Below are 14,087 nucleotides of genomic sequence, written 5' to 3' on the forward strand. Positions count from 1 at the left end.
TACATGTATTTTGTATAATTTTTGTTTCTATGTATAATGTATTATTTTTGTATATATATGTTTTTTTTTATATTTGTTAGACTTTGAGTACTGTATTCCACCAACACATAAGTGAGGGTGAGATGTGAAATGTAGTGCAGACCTGTAGCTTGTAGGTCTGCACCCTTTTTTGACATGAATTTCGACAATCTGCTGCGGTTTTGAGGCAAAAACCAGACCAGTTAATGTGATTAACTGGTCCGGTTTTACCTTAGAACCGGATCAGTAAATATATTGGATCTGCTGCGAGCCCATTCGATTGGACTAAAATTGAATCATTATACCCGATTTTGACTGCATCAGATGAGCTTTCTTCCACTAGTGATATTTTCTATTTTCTTGTATATAATTTAATATTATATATACTCTAATATGAAAGGTATTATAAAGTGGATAATAAATTCATTGGAAAACATAAATAACATTAAGAATTCACTCCATTTCCTAATTGTAGTATTTATATTAGTACTAGAGTTTCTAATCAATCACATACTTTCTCTAATTGTTGTTAGTTTGTGACAAATATTAAAAATTAATTTAATTGTCGGAAAATGTTTCACAATAATGAGATAGAGGAAAAAACTATTTCGATTTTTCGGGAAACTGTTCTCTCAAAAATCATAACAGTAACGTTTAACCGTTATTTTTGTCGGTTTGGTAACCGTACTGTTAAATTTTTTATTCTCGATACGGTTACCACCCATTTAAACCGATTTTTCGATTTTGATTTTTTATGAACACCTCTAGTAATAGTTCCCGTGTCAATTAATCAAACTCATCCTTTGTGCTATGTGTCAATAATTGATGGGTTGGGGGCAACGAAAAGTTGTGTCCCATTTCTTCCAAATGGTATCTCATCCACTTTTCAAAGTGTATTCAAGAAGATACACTCAAAACACACCAAATAGCCCTATTGTTGTATTGGGGGTAAAAAGCAGCTGTCCTTTTCTCTCTCCTTAGAGAGCTAGTTAAGAGCCCTCCCGTGAACCCCATTGTACTTGTTGCTCTAATGGAGTATGGGAAAGGGGGTGCAGTCACCTAAAAAAACTCAATTTATGATGGAATTTAATTCACCATTAATAATTACTCCATGTGTCCCAAAATATAGTTCACGATTTTATTTTTTACGGGTTTTGAGGTAAGTAGAATCCAAGAGGGATGATAAATATTTTTTGTTTATTTTAAATAAATGTTATATGGAAAAGATGATTTTAGGATATAGAATGGAGAATAATTGGTGAAAGAGCATTAATGGTAACACTTTGGTTGAATAAGCAAAGCAAAAAACAAAATTCAAAAGACAACTAAATGACGGGAACACGATTTTTCTAGACAAAGCATGGAAAAATGTGAAACTACGGGTCTGTTCTCTTCGGCATAAAACAACTGAACTGAACTGATTGCAACTAAACTAATTGCAACCGAACTGAACTGAACTTAGTTAAATTATAACAAATAGTGGTGATGATAATATAATACAATATTATTTAATTAATAATAAATTCATAATAATGATTTATTTATAATAATAAGTTATTAAATAAAATAATAATTAACCGATAATGAAAACTAGTTAATGTTCGATAGTACTATGATTTTGTCTAGTAATTCAACTATCAAAATGTGTATTTTTTTTAATCTCAACAATGACATGCAAGTATTATTGAACAATGACAAATATTATTGCAATGTGTACTTCTAAGGCCTAAATTATCATTTCAATATAATTAGACGAATCATATAAAAAAGTATTAGCAAAACAATAATTAGCAATATTAAAATAATAAGAATAATATATAATTTTAATCATGATATTAATATTTATAATAGTAATAGTAGTAATAATAATAATGATAATTATAATAATTATCGTTTTTTATTATTAGAGAATTAAATGACGGAACTGAACTGAACTAATTGCAGCTGAACTGAACTGATTGTAACTGAACTGAGCTGAAATAAGGTGGGGAGAACATGTTAATAGAATCAAGAACTATATTTGGGACACTCAAAATGAAAATGGAAACTATATTTTGAAACAGAGGAACTATTATATTATGATATGGTAATCTACTCACTAGGCAAATTTTGTTATGTCCCTTAGAAACTTTATTACAACATTTAACCATCTCAGAGTAAGATTTCTCCGATTTTCTTGAAAGACGCTTAAAATATCAAGTTTTTCGAGCACTTTAAATTGATCGATTAATTAAATAGTCGGCTAATCATAGATCTGTTTAATTTTTTTTCAATTAATGATTTGATGTATGTAGCCTTTACGGCCCGTTTGGTAGTTGTTAATAAATTGTGGTAATGGGAATGAATTTTAAGTGTAATTTTATTAGGGAAGCACCCTTAAAATTTCCATGGAGAGACATTTTTTCTCCATGAGCAAGCTATCTCACCCCTAAACTTGTGTTTTTGTTCCCAAGGGGGAGCAATTTTCATTACCACTCATTACCACCCTACAAGGTGGTATTGGATGGGAATGAAAATTCAAGAAGGAAAGTGGACACTTTAGGATAAATTAGCATTACCATGGGAATGTACAATGATATTTTTCACAAATTTACACACGAATTCATTCCCATTACCACCATTTATGACCAACTATCAAACGGACCGTTAGAGTTGCAAATATACAATGGTGAGTAATTGGATTTTGTTTACTTCGGAACTTGGTCACATGTGTGCCATTGATTTGATGTATCAAAGTTGCCATTACAAAATAATTGGATCATTGAATCTACAATAATATTTTTTTAAAAAAAGATAAACTATGTAACAAATCATGCATACTCCCAAGATTTTTCAAGTTGCAGATCTCGTGAAGTTGGCTATTTTGTTATAACTCCTCCCTTTGTTTTACATAGCATAAGTAGCTTTCATTAAGCAAGATAAGAATAAAATACACTTCGCATAAATTCAAAAAACAATAAAGCTTTAGTTGTCTCGGTAACAAAGACACCGTGATAATCTCCCTTACTAAAATTACCAACAACATCCACCCCACGTCTTTCCAATAACTTAAACACCTCAACTTGCTTATCATAGAGTCTGTCTCCATCACAACCCGCTATCGCAACCCGCCAACCCAACTTTTTAACCTTTTCCAACTTACTTGACCCGGCCCCGATAACGGGGTTACAATACGGATGGTTCCTATTTGCCCCGAGTGGTAAAGACAAGTTCCACATTAAATCAGTGATCACTAAAGGTAAACCAGCCGAATCAGGAAGTTTTAACTCGGATCGGGTTCGGGTTACGCCACCAAAAAACGGTTGGATCAAAACCAAACCCTTAATGACTAACGGGTTTAACTGACGGGTTAAAATAGATGCTTTTAATCCAACAATGTACGCAATGTTGCCACCTGCACTCTCCCCCATAATAATGCACTTTGAAACATCCCCATATTTTTTAACCCACTCATCCTTTTTTCCCTTCACCCAAAACAAGGCCTCCAACACGTCGTTGTATGCAGCCGGTAGACGGTGCTCGGGTGCAAGCCGGTATTCGACAGAAACGACTAACACGCCGAGTTGTCTCGCCGTGTTAGAAAGAAATGAATCGAAGTTGGGTGTAGCCGTGCTTAGGAGAATGAAACCTCCACCATGAGCGTAGATTATAATGGGAAGGTTTACGTGTTTGGAGTTGTTGGGTAAGTAGAGTCGGATCCACGTATTCTTGTCCCGGTTGAGAGGGACGTCTTTGGAGAAAGAAATAGAAGAAGAAGTGTTGGGTGGGACTGTTGGATAGTAGTCTTTGATACGAGTGAGTGACCCGTCTGGGTTTTGGATAATGTGGAGTAACTTGTAAGGATCAGTGGTGGAATTTTGAGGTTTGGATGAATTAGTTTGATCTAGAGCTTGGATATGGAGGGTTAAGATTGTGAATTGGAGGAAAAAGAGTAGTACTTTAGTTGGGTATTCCATGGCTTTTGTTTGTGCTGGATATTATGTTTGAAGCTTCATTGATGAATAGTGATTAGAGAAGTGTACTAGTAGATGATGATAAGGTGTGGACATCAATGATATTTTAGGCAGTGATTAAGACATCAGAGTCATTACACACTATAGTCAATTATAGAGTTATAATAATTAATGAGTGATATTCTTAGTATGGGTATTATTGACTTAGGCTCCGTCTGGTAGGAAAGTAAAACGTTTTTCTGGAAAAATGTTTTTCTCTATTTTCAGTTTTGTATTGTTTGGTTGGAAAATAGTGTAAAACAATATTTCCTTGGGGTAAAATTACACTCACAGTGATGAAAAACCATTTTCCCTTCAAAATGAAGGGAAAACTGTTTTCATTATCTCTTTTGTACATTCCTCTCACTACCTTCTTACTTCCCCTTTCATTTTCCTTTCATGTCATCAATTTTCTTACATGGAAACAAACAACGAAAAACTAATTTTGGAATTGTGTTTTACATTGTATATTGTTTTCCATAAAAATCATTTTACACTAAAAATATTTTACATCCTACCAAACGGAGCCTTATAGTCATTAATAGAGGTGTTCAACGAGCTAGACTAGGGCCGGATCGGGCCTTACTTTGTCGGTCTGGGCCGCGCTATATGCTAAATTTAAATGGGCCAGGCTGGATGAGCCCGACCCATTGGACAACTTATCAAATACTTCTATTAGCTTATTGTTTTTGTAGTGTTTTAAAATGGAAATACAATGCCAAAATTGAATATTCATATTTAGTATAGTCTCCACACTATTCTACTTTTTAGAGTAGTACTTAATTCGCATATTCTACATATGTAGTGCCATAGGGGTTGGCTAATTCTTTTCCGAAGTAATATATAGTTCGTGTAATTAATAGGAGTTTCACCTTATCGGTTGCTCTTCTTAGAGGTGAAAATTTTTCTTATCATTTAAGTTACTTTTAAGAACTTTGTTTTAAGAACCTAATTAGTATTTGTGCCCGGACATTGCCCCGGGTCGGTATTGTGTTTTCGAACTTGATATACATTTTTTCCCATTTCCACTAAAATATATTAAGGAAAACTCAACATTTAAAAGGTACAAATATAATAATATGGATACTTAAAGCATGATTAAAAGTTGGTTGAGTTGGTAATTGTGTCATTTATAATAGCAAGATGTCACAAGTTCAAATATTGTTGCAAGTTAATTTCATTTTTATTAATTGACATGGCTTATGTACACATTGGACAATTCTAATGGAGAGTAATAGAGGCGCCACGTGGCGTGTATACATTGTCACGCACGCCTTTTAATATATTTACTAGTAATTAGTCCCGGGCTACACTCCGAGTAAGGAAAATTTTCAATCATTAATATTATAGTTTAAGATGATAACACTAAATGTTATTTGGTCGAGTGGTTAAGACTTTAGTATATGTTCTTGAGGTCCCGGGATCAAACCTTATACTATGTAATTTCTAACTTTTTTTTATTGTTGTGAATTACGTGGAGTAAAACGCCCTTAGGGAGAGCGCAACGTGGCACCGTTTCTTGTTTTGGCACTCCTTTTAATATATTAGTATAGATTATATAGATAAGTGTGATGAGTGATCAAATAAATTTTATCTAAAGAGATCATAATATGTTTTTGAATTTTCTAAAAAGGAGATGCATACTCCATAACTAGATTTGCTGATATAAGCTATAAGGTGTATGTGGAAGATGGATCATGGATGTATGGATTTATTTTTGGTAAACAAAAAGATACTCTTAGTCTTTTCTGGGATGTATTTCAAGCTACTCCTTGTTTTACTTATCTCTACAAATAGTGTCTCTACAAATAGTGTGGAATCATTCTTTAAATTAAAATTTTACTAGAATCTTACGATTAATTATGAAATCTCCTTATAAAATGTATGTGCTATTTGTTTGAAGATGTTACTGTAATTTGACAACTTTGGAAAGGGAATAACAAATTTGTAATGAGTAATGACCCGAGCGACGTTGCAGTCTTATGGGCCTGGCGGTCCAAGTACATGTAGCCCAAACTAAAGAATCTGAGGAAACTATTGCACGCTTCAGGAAGTCTAGCTCAAATTGGAATTTGCCTCATGGCCCAATCATGCATGCTTGATGCTTCAAGCCTTCAACCATCTCACTTGCTTTTATGACTTCAATCATCCCACATTCCCACTCGCTACTTTAAGTGATCAATAGGAAACTATCGAGTGGTTTCCAACTTAGGAGCCACATTTTCATCTTTATCAAATGATAATTTTGAACAACATAAACTGAAAGTTAGAAGAAGTGATTTGTAAATAACTGCATTCCAATTTGTATGATCTGTTATTTACTTTTTATAATAAAAATGGACTTTAATTCGACAAATTTCAGCTACGTTAGTTAGTAAATTATTAAGAAGGTGACGGTCAATACTTAAAATTAAATCTTATTTACGATATTGTAGTTAATCGCTTTCTAACATCAAAAAAAACAAACAATTGGACTTAAGTCCAAAAGAAATTTTTTTACTACTACATAAGTTGATGAAAATTACAAATTCCCTAGAAACTTTTCTAAAATCACAAACAATTCACTACGTTTGATAGGGTCAGATGCAAATACACCATGATGACCTCCATCGCTAATTGTGAAATTTACAATAACACTTTTGCTCTCAAACAATTTAACCAATTCTACTTGTCGATCCAAAAGAGGGTCGTCATCACAACCCACTACCACAACCCGCCAGCCCATATCATTAAATAGACTTAATTTATTGGATCCTCCACGGGTTATTGGATCACAAAACTCATGACCGCGGTCGGCTTCAATGGGCAATGCAAGGTCCCATGTCAAATCATTGACCACAAGTGGCAAATACGGGTCATTGACCAATCTAACCTCCGATCCGGTTCTATCAAGCCCACCAAAGAACGGCTGGATCAAGATCAAACCCATGATGGTCAACGGTCTCAAATCATTGACCTGATCTAATGCCTTCAATCCAGCATTATACACAATATTAGCCCCTGCACTCTGTCCCATCAGAACGCACCTCGAAAAATTACCGTGCTCTTTTACCCAATCATCTTTACCTTCTTTCACCCAACGTAATTGTTAAGTTATTAATAGAGAGTTAGTTGTAACTGATTCAGGTGTCTAACAAACTTTGTAACTAATTCTGTTAGTTGTTAGTTTCTCTCTTAGCTATAAATAGCATTCTTAGCTGCTGTAATCATTTGAGATATACAGTAATAAACTCTTCTTCTTTCTCCCTCTATATTCTCTCTGCATTACATCAATTTGATGTTCTTATTTTGTTCATGGTATCAGAGCTTATGGTAGCTCATTTATCTTCCGCAATCTCGTTGTTTGAAATCTTTCAAACTTCTCTTATTCTTCTATAATCTCTCTCTTATTCTTCTATTTTTTCAGATTACATTCTGATTGATTTTTTCAATTGATTTCTTTAAATCTTCAATTGATTCACAATGACAACTTCTGCAAATTCGAATGATAGTTCTACTCAGAACAACAATTCGAACATTGATGATCATTATTTCCTCCATGGAAGTGATAATCCATCTCTTTCTTTGACTGCACATTCCTTTAATGGCAGTAATTTTCTCAATTGGAGTAGAAGTATACGCATGTCTTTGATTGCTCGCAACAAGTTGTGTTTCATTGATGGAACTTTATTGAAGCCAGATTCAACTTCAAAAGACCTCCAAAAATGGATACGAAATGATTACATGGTGATGACATGGATTTTGAATTCAATTGAAAAATCTATAGCTGAGAATTTTCTGTTTGTAATTTCATCTCGTCAATTATGGCTTGAAATTACTGAGAGGTATGGATCTACAAACGTTCCTCAAATTTTTCAGTTACATCGTTCTATTGCTTTATTACAGCAAGATAATAATTCAATTGCTGAGCATTATGGCAAATTGAAACGCTCTTGGGATGAACTGAATGCTTTGGAAGGCTTACCAGATTGTACTTGTGGTGCTATTTCTAAATGTTCATGTGGAATATTGAAGAAGATTTTTGATGCTGATCAAAGACTTAAACTGATGCAGTTTCTTGCTGGCTTGAATGAATCATATGATCAGGTGAAAACTAACATACTTAGCACTGATCCTTTACCTCTTGTGAACAAGGTTTATTATACCTTGCAACAAGTTGAAAAACAACTTCAACTTAAGAATTCTGCTTCATTTCCTTCATCTGAATCAAGTGCTTTCTATGCTGGAAAGCCTAATTCAAAAGCTTCTTACAACATATCCTCTTCTTCATCTGGAAAGAAGGATTTCAAGAAAATGAAGTTTGACAAATCTGAAAGGTTTTGTGAGCATTGTAAAATCAAAGGTCATACTATTGACACTTGTTTTAAGCTAGTTGGATACCCTGACTGGTATACAGCTTTGAAGAGTAAAGGAAAATTGGCTGCAAATGTTCATGTCAATGATTCATCTTCTGGAATTCTTGGCAATTCACCACTGGAAGTTTCTTCTTCTCCTAGATCTTCCTCAGCTCTTATGATTGATCCACAAATGATGAATTTCTGTCAACAATATCTCAAGCTAGCACAGCAAGGTATAGCTGGAGGATCTCAGTCTTCACCTACTGAGTTACACTCTTCAGTTAACTTTGCAGGTATATTACTTGCAGCTCATACTACTTCTTGTTGTTCTTCTGATACTTGGATAATTGACACTGGTGCTGCTGATCACATGGCTTCTTCTATCACTATGTTTAAATGTCTTACCACATTGAACAAACCAGTTAAAATTGGCTTACCTAATGGAACAGTTATCTTAGTTCATAAGACAGGCTCAATTCAATTAACACCAAACATTATTCTTCATGATGTGCTGTTTGTGCCAACTTTTCATCATAACCTACTTTCTGTAGGTAAATTACTTGATCAAAATCATCTTATGGCATGTTTTAAACAAAATTTCTGCCTATTTCAGGACCTTTTGACTAAAGAAGTCAAGGCTCTTGGCACAAGACATCTTGGTCTCTACACATTCACAGCTGCTTTACAACCTTCTTTCCCTGCTAGTTCTTCTTCTGAAAATTCAACACCAAATGTAATCTCTCCTGAGAAATTCTCTTCTGTTAATAGTTCTAATGTACAGCCTAATCTGTGTATTTTCCATGCAAGATTAGGACACATTTCAATCAATAATATGAAACATTTGGTTGTTCCTTTTGATATTAATGGTCAAGATATGTTTGATTGTGAAGCTTGTGTCTTAGCCAAACACCATAAACTTCCTTATTCTCTTTCTGCTTCTCATGCACATAAACCATTTGATTTGGTGCATATAGATCTATGGGGGCCCTATAGAACACCTTGTCTTTCAGGTGCTACTTACTTTCTCACCATACTAGATGATTGCACAAGAACTACTTGGACTCATTTAATCTCAAATAAGCTACAAGTAGCTCCTGTTGTGAGTGCCTTTTTAGCTTATGTTACCAATCATTTCAACACCACTGTCCAAATCATTAGGACAGATAATGGCACTGAGATTGTCAAAGATTGTTGTCTTACTTTGTTTGCTGAAAAAGGAATTATACATCACAAATCTATCCCTGGAAACCCACAACAAAATGGGAGGGTAGAAAGAAAACATAAGCATTTGTTAGAAACTGCTAGAGCCCTTCAATTTCATGCAAATTTGCCAATTAAATTTTGGGGAGATTGTTTACTCACTGCTACTTTTCTCATCAACCTTATGCCTAGTTCTGTTTTGAATTGGAAAACACCCTATGAAACACTTATGGGCAAACCTGTTGATTATTCTCACCTTAGAGTCATAGGTTGTTTGTGTTATCCTCTTTCAAAGTACTGACAAATTTGCACCTAGGGCTAAAAGGTGTATATTGCTTGGTTATCCTTTTGGTCAAAAAGGCTACAAATTATATGATCTTGAGCAGCACAAGATCATTCTTAGTAGAGATGTTTTGTTCAAGGAAACTGTATTTCCTTTTCACAAAGATTCATCTCCTGATTTCTCACACCAACCATCTGTATCTTCTTCTTCTTTTCCTTTCTATGGCACTACAGCATCTTCTACTACACCTCTTTCATCTACAGATTCTTCTTCTCATTCTCCTTCTATTCCTAATGTCATTCCTGATTCTTCTTCTTCTTCTCCAGCTGACTCAAACAATTCTGTTCATCACATACCTATTTTTCACAATAATGATTCTCCTATTTCTTCTACTGATTCTCCTTTACCTTCTACTGCTCCTACTCACAATCTTTCTTCTCTTTCTATACCACCACCTAGACAATCTACCAGAGTTCACAAATTACCTTCTAAGTTCCAAGATTTTGTTCTTCCTAATTCCTTGAAACATGATGAATCTACAAAATCCTTATCTTTTAATGTTCATACTGAACCTAGTCTATCTCATCTTGATACTACTTCTTTAAATAATCTTCAACAAATGCTTTGTGTTAAAGAGCCTGTATCTTATGAACAAGCTAAAACTGAACCACAATGGATTCAAGCTATGCAACAAGAACTGGATGCCCTAGAAAATAATGAAACATGGGATTTGGTTCCTTTACCTGCTGATAAGCATGTGATAGATTGCAAATGGGTTTACAAAGTGAAGTATAAAGCTGATGGGACTGTAGAAAGATGTAAAGCCAGATTAGTTGCCAGAGGTGACAAGCAAATTGCTGGCAAGGATTTTAAATCCACATACAGTCCAGTAGCAAAGTTCAGTACAGTTAGGGTGTTGATTGCTTTAGCTGCAGCAAAAGGATGGTTTTTACACCAGTTGGACATCAATAATGCCTTTCTTCATGGCTTTATTGATGAAGAAGTGTATATGTTACCTCCCAAAGGTTACAAAAAGGACTGTACAGGTTTGGTTTGCAAGCTTAAAAGGTCTTTATATGGCTTGAGACAAGCAAGCAGACAGTGGAATATAGAACTCAGCAAGTTTTTGTTACAACAGGGTTATATACAATCTGCTAGTGACACTTCTCTATTTACAAAAACAGTAGACACATCTTTCATAGCAGTGGTGGCTTATGTAGATGATCTCTTGATCACAGGCAATGATCTTGATCTTATTTCTCAACTGAAAACTGATTTACATTCAGCCTTTACTATCAAGGATCTAGGTGAATTGAAGTATTTTCTTGGCATTGAAGTCACAAGACATGCTTCTGGCATTATGTTGAATCAAAGAAAGTATATCCTAGATTTGCTCAAGGATACACATATGGAAGAAGCTCTTGTTTCTGCTTTTCCTCTTCCTAGAGGTTTAAGACTCTCTCTTGAAGAAGGAGAGTTACTTGAGGATGCTGAGGTGTACAGGAGAATTATTGGCAAGTTGTTGTATTTGAACATGACAAGGCCGGATATTTCTTATGCAGTTCAGCAACTTAGTCAGTTTCTACATACTCCTAGACAACCACACTACAAGGCTGCTTTACATGTGCTGAGATATCTCAAAGGATCTTTAAATTATGGCCTATTTTACTCTTCTAACACAGATTTCAATGTTACTGGATATAGTGATGCAGACTGGGGAACTTGTATGTTCACAGGGAGATCTTTAACTGGTTGGTGCATATTTGTAGGCAACTCTCTTGTTTCATGGAAAACAAAGAAACAAAAGGTTGTTTCTAAAAGTTCAGCAGAAGCAGAATATAGGAGTCTTAGTCAAACCACCAGTGAAATTGCTTGGTTAGATGGTATTCTTCAAGATTTGGGGATCACAACTACTCAGCCTATTTCTGTGTTTTGTGATAATAAAGCTGTTAAACACATAGCTGAAAACAAGTGTGTGAATGAAAGAACAAAACATCTCAAATTGGATGTTTGTTATGTAAGAGAGAATGTGCAGTCAGGTTTCATTCAGCTTCTTTATGTCAGATCAGCTCTTCAATTAGCTGATATCATGACTAAAGCTTTGGGAGCTGAGCAACACCATTTCTTGAGTTCCAAGATAGGCCTTGTTACAACACCAAGTCCATCTTGAAGGGGGGATGTTAAGTTATTAATAGAGAGTTAGTTGTAACTGATTCAGGTGTCTAACAAACTTTGTAACTAATTCTGTTAGTTGTTAGTTTCTCTCTTAGCTATAAATAGCATTCTTAGCTGCTGTAATCATTTGAGATATACAGTAATAAACTCTTCTTCTTTCTCCCTCTATATTCTCTCTGCATTACATCAATTTGATGTTCTTATTTTGTTCAGTAATACTTCCAAGACGTCGTCGTATGCAGCTGGGAGACGTGACTCGGGAGCGAGTCGATACTCAACCGAGATGACCAACACGGTGAGTTGACTCGTCAACTCGGAGCAAAAATTGTGAAAAACAGGGGAAGCTGCACTGTGGAGGATGAACCCCCCACCATGAGCAAACACCACGATAGGGAGTTTTCTATTGGGAGGGTGTGACCCGTTAATGGCAGTTCGGGGAAGGAAGATTCGAACCCAAGTTCCATTATTCGAGTTCATGGAAACATCTTTGGAGAGTGTAAGAGATGAGCTAACTGAGGGAGGAATGCTGGGATAGAATTCTGTAAGACGAGTGATTGTACCGTTTGGGTTTGGGATTATGTGAAGATGTTGATAAGGATCAATAATTTGATTAGGTAGTGACATTTTTTTTGAGGATTTATGATTTTGATCTTTGTAGTATTGGATTGAGACTAGGGAAATGAGTAAGAAAATGGCAAATGTTATCTTTGTTTTGGTAGTGAAATTTCTCATTTTATAAAGTTTTTGCAATTTGGATTACTAACTACTAAAAGTTCTTTATTATCATCTAGAATACAAAATAATTAAATAACTATTAATGTGTAATGATGGTAGTGGACTAAGATCAACTTGGCATTAATCTATTTTAATGAGTAATGAATGAGTAAACTTGCACTAGTTGCTCTTTGTAGAGATTGAGGAGCCAAATACACAAATCAAATCCTACCTTCATGAATATAATATTGTCTATCAAATTTATCAAAACATGGACGATGCAAAGTACTTTCATGTCGTTCCAATTTTTTTTCAGGTAGTCTTCATTTTTTTTTCAGGTGGTTCCAATTTTTTTTCAGGTAGTCTTCATTTTGTTTTCAGTTAGTCTTCTTTGTTTTTCAGTGGGTTTTTATGCTTCAGTTAGACTTACTTGGGTTTCAGTTGGTCTTTATTCTTTTTCAGGTAGTCTACATTTTTTCTTCAGGTAGTCTTCATTTTGTTTCAGTTAGTCCATTATTTCTTTCAGTTGGCCCATTATTTCTTTTAGTTGGTCCAACTGAAAGAAAAGAAAGTCTAACTGAAAGAAAAGAAAGTCTAACTGAAAGAAAAGGAAGTCCAACTGAAAGAAAAGGAAGTCCAACTGAAAGAAAAGAAAGTCCAACTGAAAGAAAACAAAGACCAACTGAAAAGAAAACAAAACACTAACCTCTGCTTTCTCTCGTTTTCTCCTTCTTCTTCATTCCTCTGATACTCCATACAGCATTAGTCTTCGGTTGTTTCTGTCTCTCTCTCCTTCGTGATGCTGTTATTGATGCTTTTCGCCGCTTCTTTCGCCGGAGATTCTTCTCTTTTGTGGTTGAGTAGCCACCTGGTGCTACTCCTGTTGTTGGTTTTTGTGGATGGTTGCGGTATCGTCGTCCCTGCTTTGCTCTCTCTTCACCCGCGCTGATGTGGTGCGGTGCTCGGCGCCACCTCCCCGCGTTGTTTTCGTCCACGTCTGTGCTCAGTCGCCGTCGAAGCTTCGAAACCCTTCTTCCCTCACCAATGATTTTATCCGTCGAGCAAGGGTTCTGGTACTTCTTGTTATTGTTTTCGTCTGTGCTCAGTCGCCGTCGAAGCTTCGAAACCCCCGGAGTCCATCTTAGTAGGGTGTTGTTGCTGGTTTGCTTTATAGCTTCTACTGTGTTCGACGAGAACCCGCGCGCGTTAGGTTGGACTCAGTCAGTCCGACGGAAACTATTGGGTCAGACGGTCTGACCCAATACTTTCACTTAAAAAATAGTACTCCATATTCATTATAATAAAATAAAGGAAATATTGATGAGAGTAATTCCAATTATGACTAATTTCCTAATTATCTCAATCATT

The 14,087-nt window shown here is 35.3% G+C and overlaps 2 protein-coding genes across 2 annotated transcripts; both read right to left on the reverse strand.

The window, feature by feature from the left end:
* Nucleotides 1-2,768: 2,768 nt before the first annotated feature.
* LOC109136368 (probable carboxylesterase 120) lies at nt 2,769-4,103 on the reverse strand. The gene has a single exon (XM_019252413.2). It carries the CDS (start codon nt 3,972-3,974, stop codon nt 2,928-2,930), a length of 1,047 nt encoding a protein of 348 aa, XP_019107958.1. The 5' UTR covers nt 3,975-4,103; the 3' UTR covers nt 2,769-2,927.
* A 2,428-nt stretch (nt 4,104-6,531) lies between these two features.
* LOC109136369 (probable carboxylesterase 120) lies at nt 6,532-12,793 on the reverse strand. Its single transcript, XM_019252414.3, has 2 exons — nt 12,225-12,793; nt 6,532-7,095 (listed from the first exon to the last, which is right to left on the reverse strand). The coding sequence occupies exons 1-2, from the start codon at nt 12,735-12,737 to the stop codon at nt 6,532-6,534; spliced, it is 1,077 nt and encodes a 358-aa protein (XP_019107959.3). The 5' UTR covers nt 12,738-12,793.
* Nucleotides 12,794-14,087: the final 1,294 nt, after the last annotated feature.

The sequence above is a fragment of the Beta vulgaris genome, chromosome 3, assembly GCF_026745355.1.
Source record: "Beta vulgaris subsp. vulgaris cultivar EL10 chromosome 3, EL10.2, whole genome shotgun sequence".
In the NCBI taxonomy this organism is placed as follows: Eukaryota; Viridiplantae; Streptophyta; class Magnoliopsida; order Caryophyllales; family Amaranthaceae; genus Beta; species Beta vulgaris.

Excerpts from the sequence above, each read along its gene's own strand:
- LOC109136368 (XM_019252413.2), bottom strand. The coding sequence starts at position 3,974 with ATGGAATACCCAACTAAAGTACTACTCTTTTTCCTCCAATTCACAATC.
- LOC109136369 (XM_019252414.3), bottom strand. The coding sequence starts at position 12,737 with ATGAGAAATTTCACTACCAAAACAAAGATAACATTTGCCATTTTCTTA. Across the intron at positions 7,096-12,224 it reads CATACGACGACGTCTTGGAA|TTACGTTGGGTGAAAGAAGG; the intron begins GTATTACTGAAC and ends ATAACTTAACAA.